Genomic DNA, 27,863 nt, shown 5'->3' on the forward strand with positions numbered 1-27,863 from the left:
CACTCTGGTATTTTCTTTGGCTTCATGAAAAGGTGTGCTTCCTTTGTGGATATGTATTCATCCTTGAAGTAGTGAAAATGAACAGTTCCTCTTGGGTAACTAATTTGAAATGAACTGAATTTGATCTTAGTCCCTTTCTCTCATCCCTGCTTCTTTCTGCACTGCCAAGTAGTGATCCAGTAGGAGTTGACCTCTAGAACAGTGGTGCTGAGGACCAGTTTTAGACTGTGAGGAGTTACTTTAGGTAAGCTCTAATTTGCTCCCATTGACTTACTGCCCATTAGCAGCTGGAGCACATCTGCTGCTTTAGTTTCATCCAGAAGGAGTCTAGTTTGTGTACTCTGAGGTTGTTCTTGGATGTGAACTGAAGCACGGTAAGTGCTTCGAAAGCTTACTCTTGATCCAGACTACATAATGTATGTGTGTATGAAGACTAAGCAGACACACCTCTTGTTGCCTTAGAGAAGTTTTCTTTACTTAAAGCTTTTCTTTACTTCTGTCTTTCTTTCTTTCCAATTAAATTACAGTCATCTTATTCTCCTCTAATAATCTTCTCTTGTGCTGTAATAATTTTCTCTTTCCCTCATAATTCCATTCTTGCTCTTTCCTCAATCAGTTTGGACTGGTGCTATATCCTTTATTTTAAAGCAAGATAAAAGGCATTTCTTAGGCATGTGGCAGAAGATATATCATCTATTACATCACAGTCAATCACGCAAACAACTATTTCCAGTCTGTAAATTAGTCTTCTTTATTATGGTCATTGGAAGAAGCATTTATCTCCTTTTCGTATGTTCACTGTTTTTGGGATGATTATGATGACTATTAAAGTGTACCATACCTCTGTCAGATATTACAGCGATGAAACAATAAATCGACTTGAATTTATGAGTGTAGGTATGCTAGGTAAACAGATACAAATACAAGACAGTCTAAAGTTGAGTTGGATACTTATCAAAATTCATACAGTTAGAACAGTCTATAGTTTAATAAACAGTAGTATTGTTTAAGTAGTTCAGATGTTCTAAAGATGAGTACAATACAGTGCAAAAAGCAAATATTCAATGAACTTTAATGGAGGTAAGCAAAGAGACAAGTTAAAATGAAGGAAAACATTAAAATTTACAAAAACCAAAGCGAAGTGCTGTGATTAATGATCAGAGAATATTGAAGATACTTTAGGAAAGAGATGTTTCTGAAAGATAATTTACGTAAATCAATAGACCCTGGTATCTCATGCCCAAGACTGAGAGAACTGTAAATTGCTTTCAAGTTTTCTTTGACTATTGCTGTCTTCTGCAAGCTCGTGTTGTCTTCTGTCCTTCCCACAAATGGGGAGTTTGTAAACTAAGAATTTCCTCACCCAAGAGAGAAGAAACTTGAAATTATTTAAAATGAAGAAGAGCCTGAATGAATTAGCAGTGATGAGCAAGGCAAGTACTTGCAGATGAGTTTAACAGTTGGACTACTTAACAGTACTGACATGTATTTATAGCAATGCAGCTAAAGACACAGTCATCTGGGGATTTAATGGGTTTTTACTCATAGCAGTTTGCATTGACAATATTTTGGCCTGGATCAAATATTTGTTTTACAGCTAATACAATGGGTAACTCATTAGAGTGACAATGAGCAGGCTTCTTAATTGGAGAGAAAATTCAGAATGTGGCAATGCAAAGGCACAACTCTGCCATCCTCATCTCAGGATATATCCTTCCTGCTCTTGTGGTACCTTACCATGCACCACTGTGCTGCCAGGAAGCAGTTATTAGCTTATCATTAGAACTAAAATGAATATTGGGATGAGAATAAACAATACACCAGGGGACTCATTATTTGTCTTCCAGATGCTGGGGGTGAAGAATATATGGGAGTAACTGTTTGCCTTGCAATAGTAGTATTCTGATGGCCACAATCCAGGCCCTGACTAATATCTTTGAAATGCTGAGGACAGAAGTTAAACAGGCATCTAGATCCTGGACCTCGCTAGGGAACCCCTAATTAGCACATGGAGGGCGAAAAGTGAGGGAAGCACTGAAACTTGAAACCAGGCCAAGAGAATAAAACCCACAGGGCTTGTGGCCATTGCAGGTAATAACAAAGGGACCGTGTCTATAGAAGGGTGAAGGAGAGAGTCCAGGGAAGGGTAAATCAAGAAACCAGAAGATCTGAGGAGGCAGATTGGGATCTGGCAGGAGAGGGTTCTGCTGCATGTTTTGGTCATGGCTTAGGGAAGGCACAATCACCGAGTGATGGATCTGCACCAAGGCTTGCCTCGGTCTTTGCTGCATAAGAATGTGCGGACGAATGATGGTTGGTGCAAGGGGAAGCCATGGAAAGCCATGAGTGCCTGTTCAGAAATCCAGTGGGTAAGAACATTGCAAAACCTGACAAACGCTGTTGGGAGCTTGTTTAATAGCTTTGCTGAAGGAGATTTTCCAGATTTCCACAATGCTGTGTTACTTCTCATATTGTCTAATTTTTCACTGTGAATCTTTCTTTCTCTTTCTTTTCTTTTTCTTTTTTTTTTCTTTTTTTTTTTTTTTTTTTTTTTTTTTTTTTTTTAAGTTATAAACAACTGAACACAAAACAGAAATTTCTCCATCTATCTGACAGACTCTGCTGACTTTGGGGCAAAAGCTCCAGATTTTGGTGTAATTACTCAGTTTAAAAACAATGTTGAGGACAGAAATGTGGGAGTTTGGGAAAAACTGGTGTCTGGTTTGTATTCTGTTTTCTAGATTTGTAAAAAGGTAAATTTTGTAGGTGTACTTTCTGAATAGTAAGGAGAAATTCAAAGGGAAAAAAAAAAAAAAAAAAAAAAAAAAAGCTATGACAAAGAATTATAGACTTGTCCAAGAGTATAGATTTCTAACCCATTTAAGTCAAGTGGCTAATGGTATAAAGCCATTATATGGTACATTGTGAGACCATGGTGCTTTCTATCAAAGTTCAGCCTGAAAAAAAAACATCTCATTGCTGCCAGAAGCCCATGGAAAGGGCACTTTTCTTCTTGCAGAGATTTGATTGTGTGTGTTATTTAAGAGATACCAACCAAAGCCAGGCCTGGTTTGCTGGACACTGTAATACTGGGTACAGTAAGAGAGAATTTCCCAGTCTTTAAGATATGTTATACAAATACACAAAATGCAAAGGAAATGGAGAGAGGTAGAACATAATTATCAGTGTTGTGATGAAAGATGACACACTAATTCGCTATTTTTGGCAGAGGATTATTACTTAGGGACTAGAAGAAAAAGGAGAAATCTATGGAAAACAGAAAAGGGGAGGAGAGGAAGATAAGGACAGCTGGGGGTGAAATAGAGGTGAGGGGACAGTGAGTGAGAGCAAAACACACTTGGATCAGAGGAAATCACCTCTGACTTTTGCCTTTGGGATGTCCAAGTGTCTGACCCCACAAGAAGTTGTTCTCACAGCTTGAGAGAGAAAGATGAAGGCTTTCAAGTGCAAAGAAAGTTTGTCACACTTGAGTAAATAGCGTGTATTGTATGCAGGATTTATAAGTATTGCAAAAGTAAGTAGGCTCTTTTATATGCAAAGCATTATAAATTTATCAACAGCATTTTTTGCGGAAAGTTTGTTTGCTAATGTGAAGGATGCAAGTGCTGGAACTGCAATAAATATTCCAGCAGTTGTAAGAATTTATGTAATGAAAATTACTGAAAAGTTCATCAGAAAATGCAGGAAAGATGCGATGAAGTCAGTGTCTCTAAACATCTTGGTGGATTTGTCTTTATTTACCTATTATTACACAAATGGCAAACTAAAAATGTCCTACATTGCAGAGATGGCAGCTTAGGACTTCTGAATATATATCCCTAAATTTGGGTGTTTGTTTTTTTTTTTCCCTACCAAATGCTCATTGTGTAGAAAAGAACACAGGGAATTTTGTTTATTTTCCTACGGTTGTAAATTCAATTTGATCATCGCAGTCATTGTAATGTGATGTGATCTCATTCAGAGTCAAGATTAGTTCAACTTACTGCATATATAGGGAAAACTAGAATAGAAATTTAGCCCTTGACATTTGGTACTCAAAGTTAAATTAATTTAGAGATTTAAGACTTTTAGTAAGTTCTAAATACAATTATTTGATGGTTGGATAGCTAGCTTTAGATTATGGCTAAGAACCTGCTTTTCCTGAGAGCTGCTAAGTAACATAAAGACCTCTCTTCATACTATGAGTTGCCTCGAACCTTCCAAAAAAATATTTTTATATTATATTAAAGTGGCCATCGTTCCCTCTCTAAACAGTCTCCTATGTTCATGCCGATTTTGATTTGGCATTTATCCCAGATCCCTATGCTCAGTAAGTAAACACCTGCAAACAAAAAACAGTAGATGGGCAGATGGGCAGACACAATCTGACTTCCTCCAAAATACCCAACAGCCCTGCTTTCAACCTGGCAGCAGCCTTCCTAGTTCAAGAGTCTCAGCCTCCCTTCCCTTGCAACCACAAATTAACCAACCACTGGGAAGAAGACTGTCCTGTGGCAAAGCAACTTTTTAAAAACTAATTTTTACCACATCTCCTTGAGGGTTGCATTGTGTTGGCTGTAAACCATATCACACATGGACATATCATGCTCCTGAGAGCCTGGTTGAGGGTTTTCATGGAATCATAGAATATCCTGAGTTGGAAGGGATTCACAAGGAACATTACGTCCAACTCCTGGCTTTGCAGAGGACCACTAGAATTAAAACCCTATTGCTGAGAGCAGTGTATGGACGACCCTTGAACTCTGGCAGCTTGGGGCTGTGACCTCTTCCCTGGGAAGTTTGTTCCATGCCCACTGCCCTCTGCTGCAGGACCTTTTCTTAACATCCAGGCTGATCCTCCCCTGACTTAGCTCCATGCCATTCCCTTGGGTTCTGCCACTGTCCCATGTGAGGAGCTGTGGGCTGCCATGAGGCCTCCCCTCAGCCTCATCTGCTCTCAGCTGAGCAAACCAAAGATCTTCATCTGTTCCTCATATATCTTGCCCTCTAGACCTTTCTCCAACTCTGTAGCCCTCTTTGCACACCCTCTTATAGTTTTATGTCTTTCTTATATTGTGGCACCCTCATCTTCACTCTACTTTTAGGAAGAGTGTGGGAGCAAATGGCCTTTTCCTTTCTTGAGGAGACCCCTTCTTGGCTGAGCCTTGCCACCTCACTTAGTGGTGTTTGTGGTCCAGCTTACATTGCTGCACTAGAGTGCAAAGAAACACACTGGAGAGGTACCTGTCAGGAAGAAAGACAGAATGCATCTCTCTAGCACATTTCCGCCTTGGGCCTCATTATAGAAAAACAAGGGCTGCCAGTTGGACCAAAGTTTAGCAAAGCTGGGAACTCTCCTTCTCTGGGAAGATGTCCAAGACCACCAACCACCTCGAGGACAGAGTATTTTGCTGTCACATCATCAGGACAAGCTGGAGTCCCCTTGGTCATGTCTGGACTCAGACCAGGTTCTTCAGGTGAAAGGTCAGAGTGTTTAAAATTGTCTTGTCACAGTGTCCTGTTCTTCCCCAATCCTAATTAATGGTCTTGTCTCAACCCTCCTCAAAATCAGCTCCACCGCTGTAGCTGGCTGGCCAAAGCCTGCACCTGTCCTTGTTCCCCCTCACAGGCTGTTTTTAATTCACAACCCCGGAGTCACCCTTCCATCAGCTGGGGTTAGGTTGCTGCATTTTCCAGGCAATGGATTAAAAAATGAGACTGAAAAATGAGTTTAGCATATGACTGTCATGCATCATTTATTTTATTTTTTTCTTTTAAAAGCGAACTGGAAGGTCCATCTACTGCTTGTTGCCTTGTCTATCAGAGAAATGGAATTTAAATTACCGTAAGAGTAGTTAATAATCCCCGTGTACAAAAGTCCTCTCTTTTTCATGGGATATGAAGAGCAGATAATTGGAATTTCTGCAGACTTCAGAAGACATGTCAAGTGTAAAGACAAGATTATTGCACGTGGAAACACACAGCCCTAGAACCAGACATTGTGCCTTCCTGGGAGGAGATTCTGTGGGACTTGCTTGAATCATCTTGCTTGGATTTGCTGGGTGTGTATCCTGAAACAACTATAGATTGATTGCTATTCTCACTGAAAAGGTAAAATCACTTCCCTGGGCTATTAACAACCTCATGTTTACAAAGAGAAGGCATGTTTTTCACTCTTGTCCTAGAACAGTATTTCTGTAGCCTCTTTTTGATTTGCAAACTAGTTATTTTCAGCTGGCAACAGGCAGGCTTTCTATCTATCTTAAGCTCCCCAGACACAGGGGTTCACAGACCACAGGATGAAAACTGTTGTAGTGTGAGGCAGGACAGTGTTTTCCTTATGTTGTGTTTAAGGAATCATGAACAGAATATATCCCATCTGATGTATTTGTTTCCAATTATATATTGGAGTAAAAATAGTAAAGATAGTAGAGCATTCATAGTGAACCAGGGTGCTCTTATACTAAATTTTGTACAAATACAAAAGTAAAAGTCAGTCCCAGCACCGAAGATTTAGATTTCAAGTACAGACAAGTGACTACAGATTGAGGAGGGGACTGGGTCAAACAAGACTATAGAACCATGCTAGTGCTGCTATCAGAGATGCTTGTGTATGTCCTGATTGTTTACAGGAATCTTTTCCAGAAAGGATTAATTGAGAAGTGAAGACTTAGGCAGTATTTCACCCTCCCTTATTTCCTGCTGTCCTCCATATACTGCTTAAACCCCTCACTTCTGTGCAGCACATGTACAGTTCATCTTCCCTGGCTTTACCCATTTGAAAGCTCAACATCTGGTGTAAAATAAGTGTTGCTGCTCTACCTTTGCTCTGTGGGAAACAGAGACACAGAACAGACAGACTTCAATAGCAGCAGGTTTTACTGTGGGGCAGCTAAATTATTTTCTCAGCATCTTTTGTCTATGTGGCTAGTTTTGTTGTGACATCTAACTTGGATACAGTTAAAATCAGCTAAAAGGGATCCTGTGCCAGGTCTCCTTTTTAACTAAATCCCTTACTAAGTATCTATGCATTTTTGAAGCATTAAAAATATTAATTGTGAAAATGTAGTTAAACTTCAAATTCCCAAGGATACCCAAAGGTACTGCTAGAGATAATATGTTTGACCCTGGTAATAAACAGAAGTTGCCACTCCATTTCCCATATAACAATAACATTTTTGAGATGGGTGCTTAGGCAAAGAGAACCAGATTCTACGCTTTTTTCTTCATATAAAGGCCTTGTTATTCTTTATTTTGGGAAAAAACAACATCAACCAACCAAGCAAAGAAAAACCATCAAAGGTTATAAACACTTTGTTAGTATAAAATGTATTTTTATCTAGAGTTGACCTAACATGAAAGCCTTCAGTCAATACTGCTGTCTACACCCAAATGGAAGCAGTGAAATAGAATAATTTTAAAAGTCTTCTGCACAGATTTTTCCTACCAGCTGTAGTTCTGATGATCTCTAAGCTGCAGCATTTATCTGGGCATATCCACAAGCACTGATCTAAATGTCAGCCATGCCAATACAAGTATTTAACTGATGATCATTTTAGCTGTTACTGCTGTTATCTCAAAATGACGAACAGTCTCACCAATTTCCCAAGATTCAAAAGCCTTCAATGTCTTCAGTGCAGATGTCAAAACCTCCTGCCAACTCCCTTTAGCTATCCTTTAATGCTGATGTGTGCTTCCAGCAAAAAAAAAGACTGTGATACAAAGACCATTAAGAAGATTGAAATGTGGTTTTCCATGTAGAAGTACCTTAATGAAAAGAAACTTGTAGGCACTAGGTGTCCCCTTAATCTGGAAGAAAAAAAAGTCTAGATAAAAACAAATGGGAATAAGCCAGATGTGCTTAAACAAGAATCAAGCCACCTTCCATCTTGGTGACTTCAGATTGAGATTACCTTGAGGAAATACTGTTAGAACTCACATGCAAGTTGTGCCTTAAAGTGTATGCTCATGGCTGTGTTTAGAATAGCTAAGTGGGTGAAATACAGTAGCTTTCCTTGCTCACAAACAGCATGATAACCTAAAATTGCCTGCTGATACTCAGAATTCTGAATTATTGTATGAGGTTACCTTCTCACAACCAATCATTATATTATAGCACTTCATCATCATCTTCACAGTCATTTTCTTCCTAAAGAGCCAATAAACCATCAACCCCCAGGCCTAAACCTCCTTGTTTCTTGTACAGCTATTTTCCTGCAACTGTTCTCGCTGCTGATCTCCAAAGCCTTTTCAGTTCTACAAAAGGCATTTTCTGATTTTGCTTTTGCTTTTCAGGAAAGATGATTCATACTGTGTAGTGACACAAGGGCTCTGAATGATAACATTACTCAAGTGCCGCACTTCAGCTGCTCCACTGAGTGCTGTAGGACTTCCTGTCTATTGGATCACTGGTAAGTCAGGCTCCATATACTGAAAGCATTTATGTTTCAGAGAGGTGTAGGAAATGCTTGGGCTGTGCTCAAGGAAACAGGAATTTTAACATTTATTTCAACCTGTTCCAAAGTTCATCTCACATTTCCTTGACCGTTTGTGTAATCGATTTGTTAGCGCTCAGTAGAAACTAGGAAAAAAGGATCTGATCTTTCTTCTACATTTCATGTAATTACTTCTATTTAACAGAGGTGGAATAGATTCTGAAAACCCTAGCAGATTTTTTATAAGCAAAAATATAAAGGGATTCCCAAAAGGAGGATTAGAATTGAACTCCTGTAGGAAAATTACCTCTCTGCTTTGTTTTTAGGACATGTAAAAATTACTTCGACATTTGCTTTTGCCAGCAGAGGAGTCCATTAAATACAATGAATCTCCTTGCTCATGTTAGGAAGACAGTGATAGAGAAGACGACCCTTATTAAAGGTAAGACACAATTTAAGTAATTTTGTATTTTGTTGCAAAGTTTGCATGCAAAACAAGATTTCTTCATGTGAGCCTATTTTTCTTTTTTTTTGGCTTATTTTGAGTAGGTTTTTCACCAATGGGGGTAATGACCTTCAAAACATTAAATATACAGCTGAGAAATCAGATGTGATGGGAACTGCCTTTTGTTTCTTTGGTTTTTTTCTTTCTAAATAACTGCTTATTTTCAAGTGATCATCACAGCACACCCTAGGTAAAGTTGTCTTACTGTAAACCCTGTAAGGAATATAGCAGTGGACTGCTTACCTTAGTGATGATTTTTTATTGTTGGTGTCATTCAGGCATTCAGGTGGGTAGTACTAAATACTAAAGCATCTGTGCACTTTTACTTTGAGTCATTAGGATAGACTCTGGAATACACAAAGCAAGCGCTAAACAGTTGCACTCTGTCATGAGTCCATTTCTGTTCTCAGCATTAAACTTTAGAGGGAAATTTTCTTCTTTTGATTTCTTCTGGTTTTTGTAGGCACATTTGTTCTGTGCGTTGCACAGTTAAATATCCTTTGAAACAGAAGAGTCGATGCTTTTTTGAGAGAATGAATGTTCAAAAGGATTTTGTTTTATCATCTTGCATTGTTCAGAAGAGCCATTTCTTACAATATCCATAACTGCTTGGGTAGAGAGAGAAGAGGCTGTCCAAATTATTTGCAGGTGCATTTTTCTAGAGCTTTGGGAAGTCATTGGATTCATTAATTTGGTGCATTCCAAGCTTCCTTGCAAATCTCTTGCAGAGCCTTGTCATTCATTATTTGTATGTATATATATGTATTTTTATGACTCCATTAAAAATTACTATCATTAAGTAAGGAGATTTAGAGATCTAGGCTTTTGATTTCACTGAATTATCGAATGTTTGGTTAACACTTGATTTAAAAGAAAAAAGCTTGCAACCCTATTGAGTGAATGTTGATGAACAGCATATTCGCAGAAACAAAGAATAGCCTGTAAGCAACAGAAATCAAACGTGCACTTGCCATAGCAATCACGCAGCATTTCTGATTTGTTGACCGCTGTTCAATCAAGTTTGATAACAGCAATGAAGAATTACAGTAGAAAGTTTGCCAAGGTCTGAAATACTAAGATGTGTGTCAGAAGAAGTTATTGTGTAAATTCCTTACTACTCTACTCCTTTTTTAAATAGAATTTTCCTGAAAAGAAAAGAAAAAAAAAAAAAGAAGAAGAAGAAGAAGAAAGAAAAAGTACGTGCTTCTTAAAACGTTAATTTCCTCTAAAAGATTTCCTCCACTTCAGGAAGCTGGCATGCAGCAAACCACTTCTAAATCAAGCTGCAAGCCGGTACTGTAAAAAAAACAAAGAGTTTATTGGTACCAGACATTTGTAAATAAGTAATTGACACTCATGCTATAACAATAAGCAATTCCAAAAAAAACAGGGAGCTGCCAGGATAAACAAGTTTGCAATGAGCTCCATCCAGTGCTGGATATCCATCGGGGTCAGTCCCACCAGTGGTGGTCACAATAGCAGCTCTGGGACCAGCTGGAGTTCTGCAGCGCAGTCGTCTCCTGCTTTTGTCTGTTCTTCCATTTGGATCCCTAGCCACGGGCAGGCTGCTAGCTGTGGCAGTGGTGTCTGCACAATTTTCTGAGGGCTGGTGACACATCCAAAGCTTTGTGATTAACACTGAACTGTAGGCACTCTTTGGTAGCAGTGAACATGTAAGAAACAGTATTAGAAAATAGGACACCTGAGCACAAAGCTTCTGTTCAACACATAGCGAAACATTAATCTAATCGGGGTGCACAGACCTTCTGAATTAACTCTGTTCCTTCATTCTCGTCTCCTGCTGCTTCAGGTAGATGCTGTACATCAGACTGGTGAGCAAGGTAAGAAAGTGTAACAACTTTTCTTTCTTAGTCTGATCTTAAAACAAACTTAACGACAGCTTTGAATTGATTGAAACTCTGCCCAGTGCAAAAATAGAAAGTCCTAACCAACTAAAGGAACTTCCATTCACTTTGACATGAAGTACATATGAGGCTATTTTTTGCGTTTATTTTACTTTCCCAGTGTAAACACTTATTTTCTGAACAGCTCACCATCCATTTGTTGATTGTTTTTAATGGGGTCTTTCTTACTGTCTATAAATCTCTCTTAGAGCGAATGGTTTTTGAAAGCCTTGGCTTAGAATATGTGAGTTCCTGCTGGCTTTCGTGTTCAGGATGCCTTTTTTTTGAGTAAGTAAGTGACTTTCTTAGAAAGAAAGAAAGGCAACAGGAAGGGATTAAAAAACTTTTCTGATTGAACTTAACTTTCTGATTGGGGTGAGGATTCAGGTTTGTGAAATTAAGAAGAAAGGGCTGGCAGGTTCTTGACAAGGAAAAGTTGAGGAATCCTTTTTTCTCACCCTCTTGGCCTCCTGCTCAAGAAGGTTCGTGTGTCTTGTTATGTTTCTTTACTGTTTTTCCCTTTTTATTTATTTTTTTTTAATTAAGACAAAGAGCAGAAAAGTCAGAAAACAAAAGATGTATCAAATTCCGGTGAATTGTGTTTTAGAGTCAGATGTTGGACATACACTGTTGAAAATAAGTACATAAATCTATTTCAATAACTGCTTTAAGTAAAAAAAAAAAAAAAAAGTTTTAAATTATAAATACTACGGATTGCAAACAACATAAGTCAAAGCAAATCATACAGTAATAGATACATGCCCACATATATATTGTAAATCAAATATATGCTGCTACGGAGTAGAAATCCATTATTTTTTGAAAGTTAGTGAGTATTTCCAAATAGATGTTGCATTGCTGAGGCCACTCTAGGCTAATAGGAAGAGTATTTGAATTGTTCAGCAGTAATCTCTTCAGTACTTGTGTCATGACAGCAGATTTCTGAAGTATTACTAAGCCAAAGCCATTCTTAATTCCTTTGATGAATGCAACAGGGAGTGAGAGCAATTATCTCTAAATTTAGCTGTTCTTTTATTCTTAAACTGATGTATGTTTCCCCAAAATGCTGAGTAGCTTCTAAACACTCAAAATTCAGCCTTGCGAAACTGCTTGCATGCTATTCAGTTCAGTTATGTTGCTCAGTATTTGTGGTGTGCAATGAACTGCCTGTGCCTATTGTTTTTGTTCCCAGATTAAATCTCTGAAGGCTTTGGCTGTCTCAATCTCCATTGAAGTCACTGGGATCTGAAGACGCTTGCAACTTTCTTATTACGGTGCTGTTTGCTCTAAGTGTTAATATGGCCAAAGGAAGACTACCCACCAAAGACTGTAAGGAACAGTAGCAAAACCTTTTTATTTTTTACAAACACTAATGCTACTTTGGGACCATTTCATTCTCCAAGTGTACATCTGTTTGAGCAAAGGATTCCCAGAAACAAGTAACAAGAATATTGAGACCATTGCTCAATAACCACAGCTTTTATTTGGCAATAGTTATTGAGACCTGGAAGGGTTTTCCTGGGCTCAAAACTTGTCTGTTTCTTGTAGCAATGTTTTCAGTTGGGTCATATGGATTATTTCATGTTATTAGAGCTGAATGCTAGTTATCTACCATTTCAGATTTGCTAGCTCTTAACTTTGTAGCAATGTATTTGTATGCTGGAACCCGTAGCAAAATTCCGCTATAATTTTAATGTCAGGTGTACCCACTGTGAGTCTCAGGTTTGTATTGCTATCTAGGAAATGTGTCTGAGCTCTTTGCTTTTTAAGCTGAGTTGAAGCAGTGCATCCAGAGGCATTACTTTCAAATCTAGTTCTTAAATGTTTAGGTGGAAATGACATGTGATCATTTTAATCTGGTCTTTATGTGTTTGACTGCAACTCAGCCTACATAGTGCTGTGAGACAAGGGTGATCAGATACTAAAGTATACGTATCCTTCCAGAATGAAAGAACTAATCTTCTGAAGCAGCAGGTAAGTAAAAGAATACGGGTAAAAGATTTGTGGAGAAATGGGAAAGGACATTTAATATATTTAATCTTATTATACATTTTTCTACATTAAAAGTCATCAGGCTGCAAATATATTTTGCTACAAAGCTTTTTGTAGGAAATATCTCTATAAGAAAATACATCTCATTAAACATTTCCTGTAAATAAATTATCCCACATAACCATGTTTTGTTAGAGGAGAAGGGAGAAGGTTAGGCTAATGACAAGAAGAGCCAAAAATTGCTGAGCCCATTTCTGCAACCCCACCGCTCCACTTGGGTTATGTTTTCTTGTACATGCAGTTGCCATGAAGGCATCAGAGTTCCTCTGCTGAGCGTGTGCTGACAGTGTAAATAACACAGATTTGATTCTTGTACTTTTTTAATATCTTGAAATTCTGCTATTTCTGAACCTTGTTCCTGTTTTAGGTTCACAAGAACTCCTTTGAAATAGCCGAAGTGGAGCTGGTAGGACTGTGAGATTGAAGTCTGACTCAGACTGTTAAAAAACAGAAGAGCCCACCCCAGAGCAGTCCCTTATGGCAATTAAAAAATAACTCCAGTAAGGTAAGAGACTTGTGAATTACTCTTAATTTTCTTTCATAAGAGTCAAAAAGCAATATATTCTTACTAGGAAATCCGAGCCTCAGTGGGTGCGTAAGGTGTAACTTTAAAACAACCACTGGTAGAGATGTATCAGTGGAAAAAAATTGTTTGAGGTACAGGATGACGTGGTCTCAAAACTACATATTGGTGTATATATGCTCAGAACTGATGAAACAGAAAAATCTTGTGTGATACAAAATGTGAAACTGAGTAATTACAAATGGGTAATTACAGATTAGCAGTACATCAGTTATAGAATCAGACTTCTTAAAAGAAATATCAAACTCTTTATCAACATCTATACAAAGGAATTACTTGTGAACAAGTAAAATGACAAAAGTTTAAAAAGAACTGAGAGAAAAAAAGGATAGTCTCCATTCTTTGACTTCTAACTTCTACACAAACATTATAGTGTTTTTTCCAATGTCCATGTACTTCCAGAACAACTGACAGAAAAATCCAGAGAAGATCCCTTTAGAAGAGATCAAGTTCATGTTAGATAGTTACATGCCAGAAACTGGTATGCTGCATCATCACATGATGCTTAATAATTTTGTGGCTGTATCATATTTTCTTGCACTGTTTTCTGCAGGAGAGGAAGTGCTCACAAGAGCCAACTCTTTTATTTTTTTTTCTCTTTGCTACCTCTAAAAAACAAATCCATTTATGCTTCTGCAGAATGCAGTCAGATTTAGCACTAATAGCAAAATGTAGCCCATTGTTACTACTGAGAAGTAAAACTCTGAGTTTATAGCACTACTGTCTGAATTCCCCAACAAGTGCCTACATCTTCTGTTATAACAGTAACAATGGCACAATGTCATATCTCTTTAGTGTTAGATATTCAGCGCTCCACTATCTCTTTGGAAATGTCTATAATGCAGGTATTTTTAGGAAAAGAATGTATATTTAGGTCTAATGAGCAACTGCCAGTATATAAATCTGGATTCAGCATGCATTTGTTTCATCTGTTCAATCCAATGTACATTAGCAGTAAACCGAGACAAATACAAGCGATTAAGTGCCCTACAATGACACTGAACTACATAAAGCATTTCAATTTGCCTAAATATAGGAAAGAAAACCCTGTTTAAATGACTCTAATTAGAGAAACTGCTTGCTGTCTTGAAATCATGAGATGGCAAGTTTTCACCTTTTTGTGAGGGCCTAGAAAACTTAGGACTGTTGTGGCAGTCCTGCAAGCATGTTTTCTTTGCTGAAGTGTCAGCCCTGTGTGACAAGTATATGGAGATTCACAGTAACTGTATTTCCATCCCTCGCACCTGCAATGGATAATATTTTAGTCACTGATAATGTGTTGACAGACAAGTCCTCCTGGAATGCGCTACTTCCTATAGGAGTACAATGTATACAATTTATTTAGCAGGCATTGCCATGGTGGAAAACCACTGTAGCCCTTATACTGGCCCCTGGAACATCGTGGGACAACACAGCAAGGTAAATGGCATTAATTTCCACTGTACTTATTTGCATACTAGCATTTCCCACAAACCATAGGAGTTATTTACAAAACTGCACAGTGGGAAATCTCTGGCTGCTCTGGTGTTTACCACCAGCTCAAAAAGAAGTGCTTTTGATGTGGCTTTTTTCTACTCCTACCTTGTTTCTTTAGCCATTCCTCTTTCACATGCAGTCCTCATTTCCCAGCATGTTGTAATGCATTAAATACAGAAAAACAGTCACTTAATACTTAGTACTATCTACCCTTCAGATTTTCTGACACACGTGAAGTCTTGATTTAGAAGAAGAGGTTGCATCTTTCCATACTTTGCAAGACAGCCCTTTGGCACAGTCACATCGTTGGAAAATCTCTAGTCCATGGGAGCCTTTCTTGCGCTGCTTGGTGCACACCTCCCCCTGATGCAATACAGGCTTGCAAATTTTGGTCCAGAAATGGCGAGCACAGCAGTGTCCCTCAATACAGTCTGATGACCGCAGGCAGGGATCGCCTTCGTGTCCTGAAAAGAGCAATCAAACTGTTTTACCTCAGGGGAAAATGGAAAAGGAGTAGACTGATGCAAATGAAGCTCAGAAAAAGGAGAGATGATATTTCCATCTGTGGCTTTCTGAAGGAAAAGTGATGAATTAGGGAGGTTCAGAAGAGTAACTGTCAAGAACTGTCACAAGACTTAGTAAGGAGAAATTCAACTACAACTGAAAAATGAATTTTCAATCCCCACTAATACATGGAATAAAGCAGATGCTACTTCAATCAGAGGAAATTGCTAGTTAATATTACCTCACTTTCTGAATTGTGCCCTGAATTATCTTAATAGAGAGTCACAACCTGTGAAATTACTGTGTATTGCTGGTGTGTGCTTCTGTATTTTAACAGCATAACATTATTCATAGAAGAATAGTGAAGTGCAAATGTTATCTTACCTTTAATGTGTGACAGCTTGGACTGCGCCCTCCCTAAGTTTTGCCATCCAAAATCCTTGCTAGCATAATGACTGTTTTTCTTGTTGCGTGGCCCATCTAGTGCAGGGATGTGAGGTGTCAGGATGTTTTCAGTTACTGGTACACAAATACCTGTGAAGAAAAGTCAGTCAGTTACAGATTTCAACAAGAGGAGAAGAAGCTGAGGAGCATACTTAGACCAGGTTCAGTACTGAGACCATTAAGGGAAGGGGATTGCTGGACTCTGCTTTGGTGACTCTCAGCTCTTCAGCTCTAAGCATAGTTCTGTCACTGATCCCTAGCCCCTGTCTTCACTACAGCTGCACTTCACTCCCTGTCACACAGTCTTGCAGTCTGACCACCTGGAGATCATCTTGGAGACATCTCTCCAGGTCTCAGGAGAAGAGTATGGGAATGCAAACATTACAGTTACAACAGAAACCCCAAGAGTGAGTAGCTGAGGGATTCACCAGGTCTGTTTTGCTTCCTTAAGAACGTGGGCTCTTTGCATATTTCCAGAGAATTGAGCAACACTGAATGCAGTGCTGGAAGTATGCTGTTGATTTCTGTCTGTCTTCATCATTTGGGGTTTTTTCCACAACAAAAGAGGAAAAAGTCTAGTAGTACAGAAGTCTTAATCATAAAAATACTATTAAAGAAAGTGGAGAAAAGTTTTAAAGATACATTTAAAAACAAATAATTGCAGGGCAAGTTAATGGAGTGGAGAAAGTGATAACTATGGCTTCAGGTATGGGTGTGCTTCAGGGAGAGGAAGGAGGAGAAAGAGGCAGGGGAGACTGAACAGCCCCTAGCATGGCCTAGCTCTTGGATTTTGGCTCACATGTAGTGTCGGAACTGATTCTCTCTTCCCTCCTTGCCTCTCTTCCCCTCCTTTTCCAAGCCTAGCACCATCCAATTCTACATTAATATTACAACCATGAATCCAGTCACTCTAATCTTACTCTCACATGGCCCATATTTCTACTTCACTAGTTCAGCACCCAGCTTCCCTTGTCCAACAGTGGATAGATAGCTTTTATGAAGACTGATTAGACTGGTTTCTTACGCAGTTTTGAAAATCAGATCTTAGATTTTTTTAGAAACAGAAGAAAAAGATCATTCAACAACTTTTCTAAGCCATAGAAAAAGGGGGAAGACAAGCAGAGCTTATAGCTAATGTTATTTTCAATATCTGAAGGGATTTTATCTTGGTTTAGAAAAGGAACTGCACTCACACAGGAAAAATACCTCTTCTGAGAACACTCAGAAATCTATTTGCAGTAGACACTACTAAAATGCTGATATTTTAGAGGGAAAACAAGAAATGGAAGATGTACCATTGTTGCAGCGATTCCCAGGGCAGCACATGCCATCTCTGTGGCACCGTTTCTTCTTCCTCCGGCACAACATGCATGCAGATGATGCCTGATGAGGACTATGGCAGTACCGCCCAACTTCACATTCCTTGTCGTTGGTGCAAGGATAGATCTGGAGGGTAAAAAGAAAAAGTTTGTGGTGATGCAGAGTATAAGACATACACGTGGTCCTTTAAAAAAAAAAAAACAAAAAACAATAAAAATAAATTGAAAAAACATACAGGTAAGTTACCATTCATGAAGCTAGGAGATGCAGTTATGCAGTTACCTTCACAGCAGCCCTGTCCTTGGGCTCAAACTGCTGGTGGAACTGGATCACTGCCTCAAGAATGACAAAACTACAACCCACTCCTTTGGTGGTTTCATCTTTTCTTGCCTTAAATATATGCTGTAACAACAGACCTTATATTTTTGTAGGTTTAAGATACTCAGGCTTCTCATTCATAGGCAAGAGTTTAAAATTCTACAGTGAAGAAAAACAGAGCCAGAAAACTCCTCTCAGTCACTGAAAGCACACTCTGCAACAAGTAATATTTGCATCTAGGTTGGAACTACAAGGAGGCATTTTTCTTTGACAAGGTGTCAGATAGGATAAGAATTTCACCATTCTCACAGTGAACACAGAGTCATAAAGGTTAGTAAAGACCAACCATTAACTCATCACCACCATGCCACTAAACCATGTCTCTCAGTGCCACATCTCCATGTTTCTTGTGCTCCTTCCAGGGACGGTGACTCCACCACCATTCTGAGCAGCCTTTTCCAATATCTCACCTCTCTTTCTGAGATGAAATTTTCCTTAATGTCTAACCTGGACCTTCCATGGCACAACTTAAAGCCATTGCCATGTTGTGCCAGTCTATGAGTTCTGAGGCAGTCCACATCTTCACCAGACTGGTGCAAGCTTCTTCACAATTGCACCATTCCACTCCAACCCATTCCATTCAGACTCTTTGGAAGCAAACAAACATCTCCCATCAGCATTTAGCTTTGGTAGCCTTTACTTCATTTAGGTACCTACTATTCTCCTTAAGCTTGCCAACTGCTGAACAACAACCCTATTATATATATAGCACAGACTATGTTATACAACACAAGAGCACTTGAACATATAATTGCCTGAAAGCACAGTCACAGACATACAGTTCTCCCCTTTTCAGCAAAACCAACATTATCCTATAGAAAAATTCACTGATTCCTAAAAATAATTTAAAAAATTAAAAAAATTTTAAAAAATGTGAAGGCACTGTATTCTCCCATTAAGAAGAGAAAAGTAAGTAAGTTTATTCCTATAACATAAGAAGCCATGAGGCATAATTACACCACCTTCTTCCAGGGTCCCTTTTGCTGACTCCCACACAGCTTCAACTATGCTCACTGTCTGCATCTAATTTTACTGCTCATTAAATTAATTATAGAGTTTTTCTATTTCTCAAAATTATCCTTGAGGACTTTGTTTAGATGTAAAGATGAGAATAATTCTGGGCAGTTTCTGGAAAATGATGTTTAGACCTCCTCAACTGATTTTCTCCAGCATTTTAAAAGAATCAAAGTGTTGCTTTTACTGTTCTCAAAATAACTACTGAAGTTATTTATTCAACACAAAGAAAAATCTCAGTTGAATAATTTTCAATGTAGAATGACTACTTTTAAAATATTTTTTAATCAAGTCTTGATTATACTGCTCTCAGGAAAGAAAAACGTGGACTATGTTGAGAATTTGCTATGGGAAGCGTTCCTTTAGATGGAGGATGGCCTGTTTCTTTGTCTTTCTGCTATTCTCTTGAAAATTGTAGAAGAAACAAGAGGTCAGATAAAAACATGCCAGTGCCTTTAGCTGAGGAGAACCGTGCCACTTTCCTAATTGTTTTCACTAATTGTATTCTTTTTTAAAATCTATTTTACAGTAACTTAAAGAGCTGGATGGATATTTCCAGAGTGCTGCTCCATTACTTCTGCCCTATGAATATATGCATCTTTGAAGAATGAATCTAGAGAGCAGCTGTTTGGAGAACTTGATGTATGTATAAGGCTTTCTCCCATAAGAGAAAGTATTTCCTCTCAAGTTCATCCTCATTCATCAAAGAAGGTCAAATCTCTTAGCTAGGAGTAGCGATAAGAGACAAATGCAAGTGCTCACCTTTGTGGTACACTCAGCGTATAATTGCTTTTTCCTTGTTCTAGCAAACCAGACCTAGATAAAATGCTCTCCCTTCAACCATATCAGTCCTTATTTTTCCCAGCAAGAAAGAATTAATCCTAATGAACAATTATGATATAGTTAAATTGGGACTTTACTAAACTAAATAACAGAAAAATGCAGAAAAAAATTGTATGGATCCATGCATGGTTTTACTGAGTTTGGAAAATACTAACACTGCTAGCAGGGGGAAATGCAAATAAAAAACAGATGAACAAGCTGTAACCTGGAGATGAAGGCATTTTAGATCCTTGTCTGTCATCAAGACCTTCATAACCGCATCTTTTTTCCAATACGGGCATGTGGTATACACCTGCAACTTGTCAGCAAGAAACCCACTTGCAGTTTTCTTTTGGTTCGTCAAATAGCTTTTTAAAAAAAGCTGATCCTAAATGGTGCTAATGAATATCTTGCATACCAAATCTGCTGTCTGTTTTACTTTTGGCTTTTAGGGTGAGTGACGTTTAAACGATACATCTAATTGCTGGATCTCAACTCAATCTTTAGAAATGGTAGAAGTTAGAAAAGATGCATTAAAAATTGCTGAGATAAGTGACACAACTCAGCCTTAAGTCTAACTCTTGAGCCCTGGCCTAAGTATAGATGAAATTTCTGAAATTAGAAAATAATCCAAAACATTTACCTACCTAAAGGCAGTGACTGCAGCATACCTGCAAATTGCCTTGTGTTACATGCAGCTTAGACAACAACAGTCAAGTCTATTCAAAATTCTAAACAACCAGCTGCCAGCCAGCTCCATGAAAAACCTTCTTGCAAATTGCCTGATGCCATCAATTGCCTTGATCTTTCTTCCAAAACCACCATCTATTTGATATCCTAGTTATCAGTCACAGGGAGCTTTAAATAAAATTGCCTACACAGCCTTGTCTCCTAGCCGCTAGACATTCATTAAAAATAACTCATGCCTTTTGCAGTGTAATTTATCTATCTTCACAGTATTCAGTAAAATGCAAAAACAAAACAAAATAGAGCACGTACCTAGTCTTGGCTAACAGCGGGGAAAATGTGTTCATAATTGTCCTGCTGTCAGTAGTAGTTGAGCATCATTGTATAAATAAGTATTTATCTTTTAAAATGCACAAAGAAGAAAATATATTTGTTGAGAAGCATATACTAACAATTGTCCATGCAAAACTCAAGGTTTTCAGAAACTTCTATACCTCAGTACCTAAAACAATCTTTACATTGAGAGAATAGCAGAGAACATTTCCTATATATGATGCAAAGACCCAAATCAGTCCCAGATGGAGAGGGAAAAAGCAAGCTGTAAACCAGCTCTACTTCCCCAGCAATGATAACTAATTCTACAAGGCACTTCATCCTTTCACATTCTTCAGCTATACATATCATTTTCTGGTCGTAAATCTCTATCCACTAAACATGGCTTTGATATTATGGGAAACCAGATGAAACTGAGATAAAATATGCAGCACTCCCTGAAGCTGCATTTAAGCAATCTTATTTATTTTTTTCAACCCAGATTACAGGCCATCATGTTGTTGTAGCATGGTATAACCTACGTTTGCCTGTGATATTCACATTTTCAGATTATTTAGTTATTTCTAATGAAGGGCATTGAAGTAAGATGCTTTCTCCTCAGTCATTCCAATTAGATTTGTATTCTTGTATGGAAGATGGATACTGAAATGGTGCTGCTCTTTCTGAGCCAAGATGTCCACCTTCCATCTATCGACCAAAGCTAACCTTTGCCATCTAGGTTAGTGCAGCACACAAATATTTTCTTTTTAAGAGAGAGGAATTCCTGCCCTTCCTGAATTCATACTCAAAATAGCAAGAGCACACTACAGAACTACTGAAAGAAAATGATGCAGATGATAGAAGGAAAAAACTGTTTTGTTTTGTTTATCTGCTCCTTCCAGGACTACTACTAAGGCACTTACTTTTGCATTAAATTCACAATGAGGTTGAGGAAAGGAGTGACTATCTAGCTTTCATATCCACCTAATTTGCAGAGTGTACAGAAGTGAAGTTTATTTCTACCTTTTGACAGAGATCTTCTAATATAGCACCTTTTATCAGCTAATAGGCAATGAGGCTTTCTTGATAGTTTTCCTGTAGTCATTTACTCTCCTGCAAATCTTATGTGGTCACTGTGAACCACAGAGCTTCACCACAAGCTGAAATAGCACAAGTGCTGGAACCATTGTAGTGTGGAGTCAATCAGCCCCAGTCTCTCTCTCTGGCACTACAAAACGTAATGCAGAAGCATGAGGGAGGAAGACAGATGCTGTAATGTGCTGAAGGGCGAGTGAATAGTCTGATGGCAAGCACTTTACTGAGCTGTGGGAGATAAGGGCTTGAATTTCAGCTTGGCCTCCAGCATATATTTGAAAAGAGTATTTCCAGCCAGCACCTTAGTCACCAGGCTCTTATTTGCTCATATTATGAGGTCTCATTTGTTTTCATGCTAAAGCTGCTCCATACTGTACTATTAAGCTATGTCAGAGAAAAGCAGGAAGAGCAGCTGGCATTTTTACTTAAGCTGTGTCATCACTTATCCGGCACAAGTAATCCTAACCACTGCTGGCTTCAGATCTACCTCCAACACTGAGTAGAGCTATACCTAAATAAGTGATACGGTGGAACAGATCACTACAGACTCCCCCAGAAGCATCTCACTTGCTTGTTTTTTAAATATCATAAAGTCCAAGTGCAGAGTCAGTCCTGACAGATGATCATGGCAACTACCACTTTTAACAGAAGAAGCAGCAAGGAGGTTATTCAGTGCTCTTTTTCTTTGGATGATGAGCAGCACTTGAGAAGGCTCACATAAGGAAGGAACTGCTAAGGGAAGTGATGGAGTCACCACCCTGGAGGTATTTTAGAGATGTGTGGTTATGGTACATAGCCTTGGTAGTGTCAGGTTGGACTTCATGATCTAGAAGGTCTTTTCCAACCAAAATGATGCTATGAACCACATGAATGATATGATCGCTGTGCTTGCTGCACTGGATACCTGGCTAGCTTCTCTATCATGTGCTGGTTACTGGGAACTGAGCTGAAGAGCGGAAGAAAAGCCTGTGCAGCTGGAAAGTAAGAGCACTACAAATCTACCAGGTCAGCCCTTCATTGCAAACACAGTTGTCATGTCAAAGGGGTAGCAACTATTGCAAAGTTGAGACAGAGGGCACCAGGAAAGGGACACAGAGATTACCCTTGGAATAGCCTTGCTTCCTAGGTACCAGCATATTAGAAATCAAATTTAGGCAACTACTCACAGGCTTGTACATCCCTTTTGATCACAAGTTAGCAATACCTTGTGCAAATATCTGTACCAGTAGGTTAGGCAGTCACATCCAGAAATGCCTTTTTCTGCTGTCAAAAACAAACAAACAAACAAAAAACCAACCACCCCCCCTAAAAAAAAAACAAAAAAAAACCCAAAAAACTCCTGTTTTTAGCTTACCTACACACACCACGTTTGTGAGACAGTTTACCACCACTGCAACTTAGTCTATTACTACTATAGCTGACCTCTCTACAGCCAGTGTGCTAGCCGGATGATCACTACTGGCCTGAGCTACTGAGAAGAGAACAAGATTTCCTCCCTCCAGCTACGAAACAAACAATAGAGATTGTTGGTCATAGTCTCAGAACTGTGCACATTGCATAATATCCCACAGCCATTAGGCAAGATGAAGCAACCAACTGGCTCAATCCTACTGATCACCTCTGCCCTGTTCAAAGCAGGAAAATGAGGAGAACTCTCTTTCTGAGTAAGGACTTTGTCACTGAAGAGTCAATACAATGAAATAGCCACAGGAGTGCCAGGTCTGCTTTTGCTTTTCTTTCTCTCCGAAGAATTAGTTAATCCAAAGTTTTAACCAAATAGCCCCAAATCTTGAACATTTATAAAGAATGCAAGTTATTGAATGACTCCTTAGTTATACCTGGTCCTGAGCAGGGATCTCAACAACCTCTTGTCTTTTACAAGGTCTACATCGATGGGACAGACAGACACACCACATATGGCCTGTAGAGCTCGATAAATATGTCAGACATAGGATTTGTCCCACTAGCCAATTTGAAGAGGAAGTGAAGTTTCTCTCTGTGAAAATCAATGAGAAGACCTCACAGGACACAAACCATTGCAGCAAAGGAAATAAGAGCGCTTCACTCAAAACCACATAAATTGGATAAAGAAAAAATGGAAGAAAAAATTAACAAACAAAGAAAACTCTCCTTTCCTATAGCTTTTTAATTTATTTTTTTCCCGCAAGAAAACTGAACTGCTTTCTGATAGCTTCTCAAACATATTCAGACAATCCATGTCTAACTGACAAACTTTGCTCCTCTTTCTCCTAGCTGTGAAGTGAGCATTTAAATTAAGATGCGGATGGGAAATGATTGTCATTTAGTACTATTTTGTTTTTCATCCCACATGACAAAAGAGTTTATCAGCAGCCATCTGGAGTAGTACAGTTTTCCCACAGCACTGCTGATGTTGCTATTTTCTATTCTTAGCTCAACACAGGCATAGATGATAGCGAGGGATCTCACTGTGCACAAGCAGAATGCCGCAGTTAATTTATCCCATGGAGGAAATCATGCTGTGCTCTCAGACAGCTCCAGACATGGATCCTGACTCAGACTGATCTCAACAGAAACTCTTAACTCCTGTGTCTGCTATGGCACAGATTGTTCCTGGAAGTAAAACTCTGTGTAGTTGCAATGAAACAGATTTACTCCATTGAGTTGCCATGACAAGCTTAACGATTCAGTTTTTCTTACCAAGCTTCTTTCTTGTTAAAACTATAAACATCTCCGACCCACTTCTCTGCCAGACCTAGAGAGTGAAAAGCACCATCTTCTGCTGCTAGATTAAGCACAGGCACTTTCTTGTAGCAATAACTTATTTTTAACTCTTCAACTTAAAACAACGCTGCTGTTTATGAGGTCTGATTCACAGACTGACATAGTGCTACATCATGGATGTTTATGCTGCAGCCTCCAAAGATCACTCCTTCCAACTGCGTGGCTAATGGCCCCAGAAGCCTGCATTATTAAGACAATAAATATTCGTGTTTGAAAGTAATACCCAATCTACTGCTAGACCACCAGGGGAAGAACATTTCTTAAACATGCAGTAGTCCAGCTCTCATGATTTGCTAGAGCCAAAGAAAACTCAGATCTTAACAAACCTAAAACAAATCTCAGCAAGGTCTCTCTGAACAGGCAAGGCTGCAGGACTCACGTGGGTCCTGACTCAGGCTTTCCTCAGTCCCATCAAAACATTGTGGAAAACAATCTCCTGTGCTGCAAGCATAAAATAAGCTATATTTTCAAATAACTTAAAGGCAAGCACACTGTACCCCAAATGTATTCATATTTATGTTTTTATGATACAGACCAACATAAAACTACCACCAGGATATAGTATATCTATGTATCATAGTTCCTAAGGCAGCACAGCTAAGGGCCTTCCTGTTCTATTGCACTTTTTAGACAAATTATAGACCTCAGAATCATGTCAGTGTCACTTTACTGAATGATCCCATTTCAGAGAAAACACACTGCACTTCCTCTGCACTGTGCACACGGCATACATGTGCTCAAGTTTTCCCTCCCTCTCATGTTTCATGACCTTGGGATTACCTAGCAGTGCTTCCGTCTCAACATTTGGAGAGACCAGGAGCATCCTATGTTGCAAACACGAATCTTGATTGGTAACTTACAAAAGACATTATTAAAAGAAGGTTCAAAAGTCCAAGGAACAGTCAGTTTGACGCCAGATTTTATGGGCATTGTAACCGCATGATTCATACTGCCTAGAAAATGACCAGCAGTAATGTTACAGCGGAAAGCATCAAAACAATGTTAGGTAATCTTTGAAGTAAACAATGTAGTGCTACATCAGTGTGACAGGAAAACTCTAGATCTTGATTTTATGTCATTTTCAAATGCATCACCAAAGACTGCTTGAAGAATAAAGGTTTGTTAACACACACTTTGTTCTATGTCTAGCCTTTTCAGCACACTGTTCTTGGCCTTTTATCTCTTCCTCTTCCCCACCCCTTTTCTGATGGTTTTGCTTTTATTTTTGTCTCTAATTGGCTATTTATCATCTGTTTCAGAGTAGGATTCTTCAGGCTTTTTGATCAGCATGTTTACTGCTATGGATGAACAGTGGGTTGCGAAAAGGAGCTTTCCCTCTGAATCTATTAATTCTGGAATTACGGGTTACTTTACTCAGATAATATTATCCAGTTGGAAACAGCTAGCAGATCCTAAAGCAAAGAAAGCACTGGGCATTAAACCACAGGTCGATATTCAGATACTGCAGTTGGGAGTAGAATAACTTTGCTGGGAACTGGCAGCAAGTTGCTGTTTGAACAGCTGGGTCTGAATGTCCCCAGGTCATGATGCACTTTCTAGGTGGAGCTTTTATTGGGAACCATCTCTGTGCAAGCATACGTTCAGCAAGAAAGACGAGATGACAGCTTTACTTTCTATAGTACTGCTACTGAGGAAATGAACTTCGTTTGCTATCAAACTTTCACAAATTCTAGAAAAAGGGGAAAACCCTGTTATATTGAAGTCAGTGCAAAAATTCCATTTGTCTGCCCTGAAGTCTGAAGACAGAATGCTCCCAAGTTAGGAACATTTGTGCAATGTCTGCAGCCCTCATCCTGGAAATTATTCATAGGTATTCCTTGCACAACACGCTTTACGTTGCAGAATACACAGCATTTAGGACACCAGTATTCAAAATGTAGTTTCTATAGTCCTATTTATAAGGACAGCTCTGAAGAAAACATGAGTTCACATCAGCTGGAGACAGCCAGATGCTGAATGTCTGAGAGGGATGAACCGCAGTCTCCACTTCAGCAGACTGCTGACTGCAATCTGACATTGATACAGAATGTCAGCATTATTAATCCTCTCCCTGATGGTCGTTTATGTGGGAACACCTGGCTCATATGCTTCTCTTTCTATCCCCAGTTCTTTCTGTACACATCAAAAACCACCACTGTCATCTGAGATTCAAAACACCTCTGCTCTGTCTCTTCCTATTCTACATAAAACCCTCTGCAGTGTGATAGCTGTGACTCTTTGGGAGGTGGTGAGGGGGGCAAAATGAGAGGGACCAAGTTCTGAATCTCCAACTCCACAACATCTTCATAGAATGGAAATCAGGCATCAAAGTGAGCTATCCCAGCTTAAATATTGGAACAGGCTGTGCCCCAGTTCCCACTCCCCTCATTGCAACTGCATTAAAACTCACACTACGAGAGCCACAGCTTCTCACCCTGGCTTGCTGCAGCAACAGTTGTGCAGGTACAAGGGGCTAGCAGTGCCCGTGCACAGTGGGACCACCTGCAATGGAGCAGCTGCCCTGGAGAAGGGCTTGGACACAGACTCCTGTGGCTCAGGCATCCTCTGTCTGTGGTTGTACATGCACTACTGCCTGTTTGACTGACTCTTCAGCTACAGTAAAAGCAAAAAATGTACTATGAGGCTATTAAGGCAAATTATCACACTCAACTCAAAGGAGGACAAAGACAGCAGAAAAGGAAAGGACCCTGACAGACAGTGTCATTAAAAAGTCATCGTGCTCTTATTATATGATTAACTTAGAGCTGCCGACCCAACTTCAGCCTGTGGTAAAAAGCTTAGCAATCAAGGTTTCAACACTATTTACCATTTTTTTTTCCTTTTCTTTTAAAATGTTCCTAGCTAATTTTGCACAAACAAGAAAACATGAACAACACAGCAAGGCAAGAATAACTTGTGAGTAAAACCAGATGAACGCTAACATATTTACATAGTGTAATGACTTCACTATTAATTCAAACAAACCCAGGCCCCAATTCTCAGAAGACAGAGCTGAGCACATGCGGTCCAGGAGGCAAGAACAGGGTGGCTCAGACTGCACTGGTGTCTGCAGCCCCTGAGCAAGTAGAGGCTGCTCGAAGTCTCAGTCTACAATAGCCACTGAGGGGCCATCTTTCATTCCAGACATCATATTCTGGCTACACCCTCTTCTTGTTCATGAATTAACTATATATAGATCAGATCTGGTCCCCATCCTCAGAATAAGCTGAATCTGCAGCTAAGAATTCTATTTATCCTCTTCCCTGCTACATTTTACCATATCTTTTGAAAATACATCTTTTAAAGCACACATTTCTGGTCTGAAAATAATATTCTTTATGTGGAGCTATGGAATCTCTTCCTTGTTCCTAGATGTCTTGGAAGTTAATCAACATAAAGCCATTAAAAAGCTTAATCCCCTATGCTTGGCACAACATCAGTCTGAGAATGGTTTCTTTGTAACAGTCTTTGGAATAAATATCCATTCAAGATTTGTTTTTTCCTTATACTGGTCACCCGCACTTTACAGTGGGTGGCCCTTTCATTCATCCCATTACTGTACTTCTACT

At 39.1% G+C, this 27,863-nt stretch overlaps 1 protein-coding gene across 2 annotated transcripts in view; it reads right to left on the reverse strand.

The window, feature by feature from the left end:
- Positions 1-14,332: 14,332 nt before the first annotated feature.
- DKK2 (dickkopf WNT signaling pathway inhibitor 2) overlaps positions 14,333-27,863 on the reverse strand; it is a 109,841-nt gene continuing 96,310 nt past the window's right edge. Inside the window, exons 2-4 of one of the 2 annotated variants that reach the window (XM_072336196.1) lie at positions 17,199-17,349; positions 15,844-15,993; positions 14,333-15,419 (exon numbers count right to left, since the gene is read on the reverse strand). In XM_072336196.1, coding sequence (XP_072192297.1) covers positions 15,169-15,419; positions 15,844-15,993; positions 17,199-17,349 — 552 coding nt within the window. In that variant the 3' untranslated portion in view covers positions 14,333-15,168. The remainder of the gene's footprint in view (positions 15,420-15,843; positions 15,994-17,198; positions 17,350-27,863) is intronic. The other variant, XM_072336197.1, reaches the window with a different exon arrangement.

This window comes from Excalfactoria chinensis, chromosome 4 (assembly GCF_039878825.1).
Source record: "Excalfactoria chinensis isolate bCotChi1 chromosome 4, bCotChi1.hap2, whole genome shotgun sequence".
NCBI lineage: Eukaryota > Metazoa > Chordata > Aves > Galliformes > Phasianidae > Excalfactoria > Excalfactoria chinensis.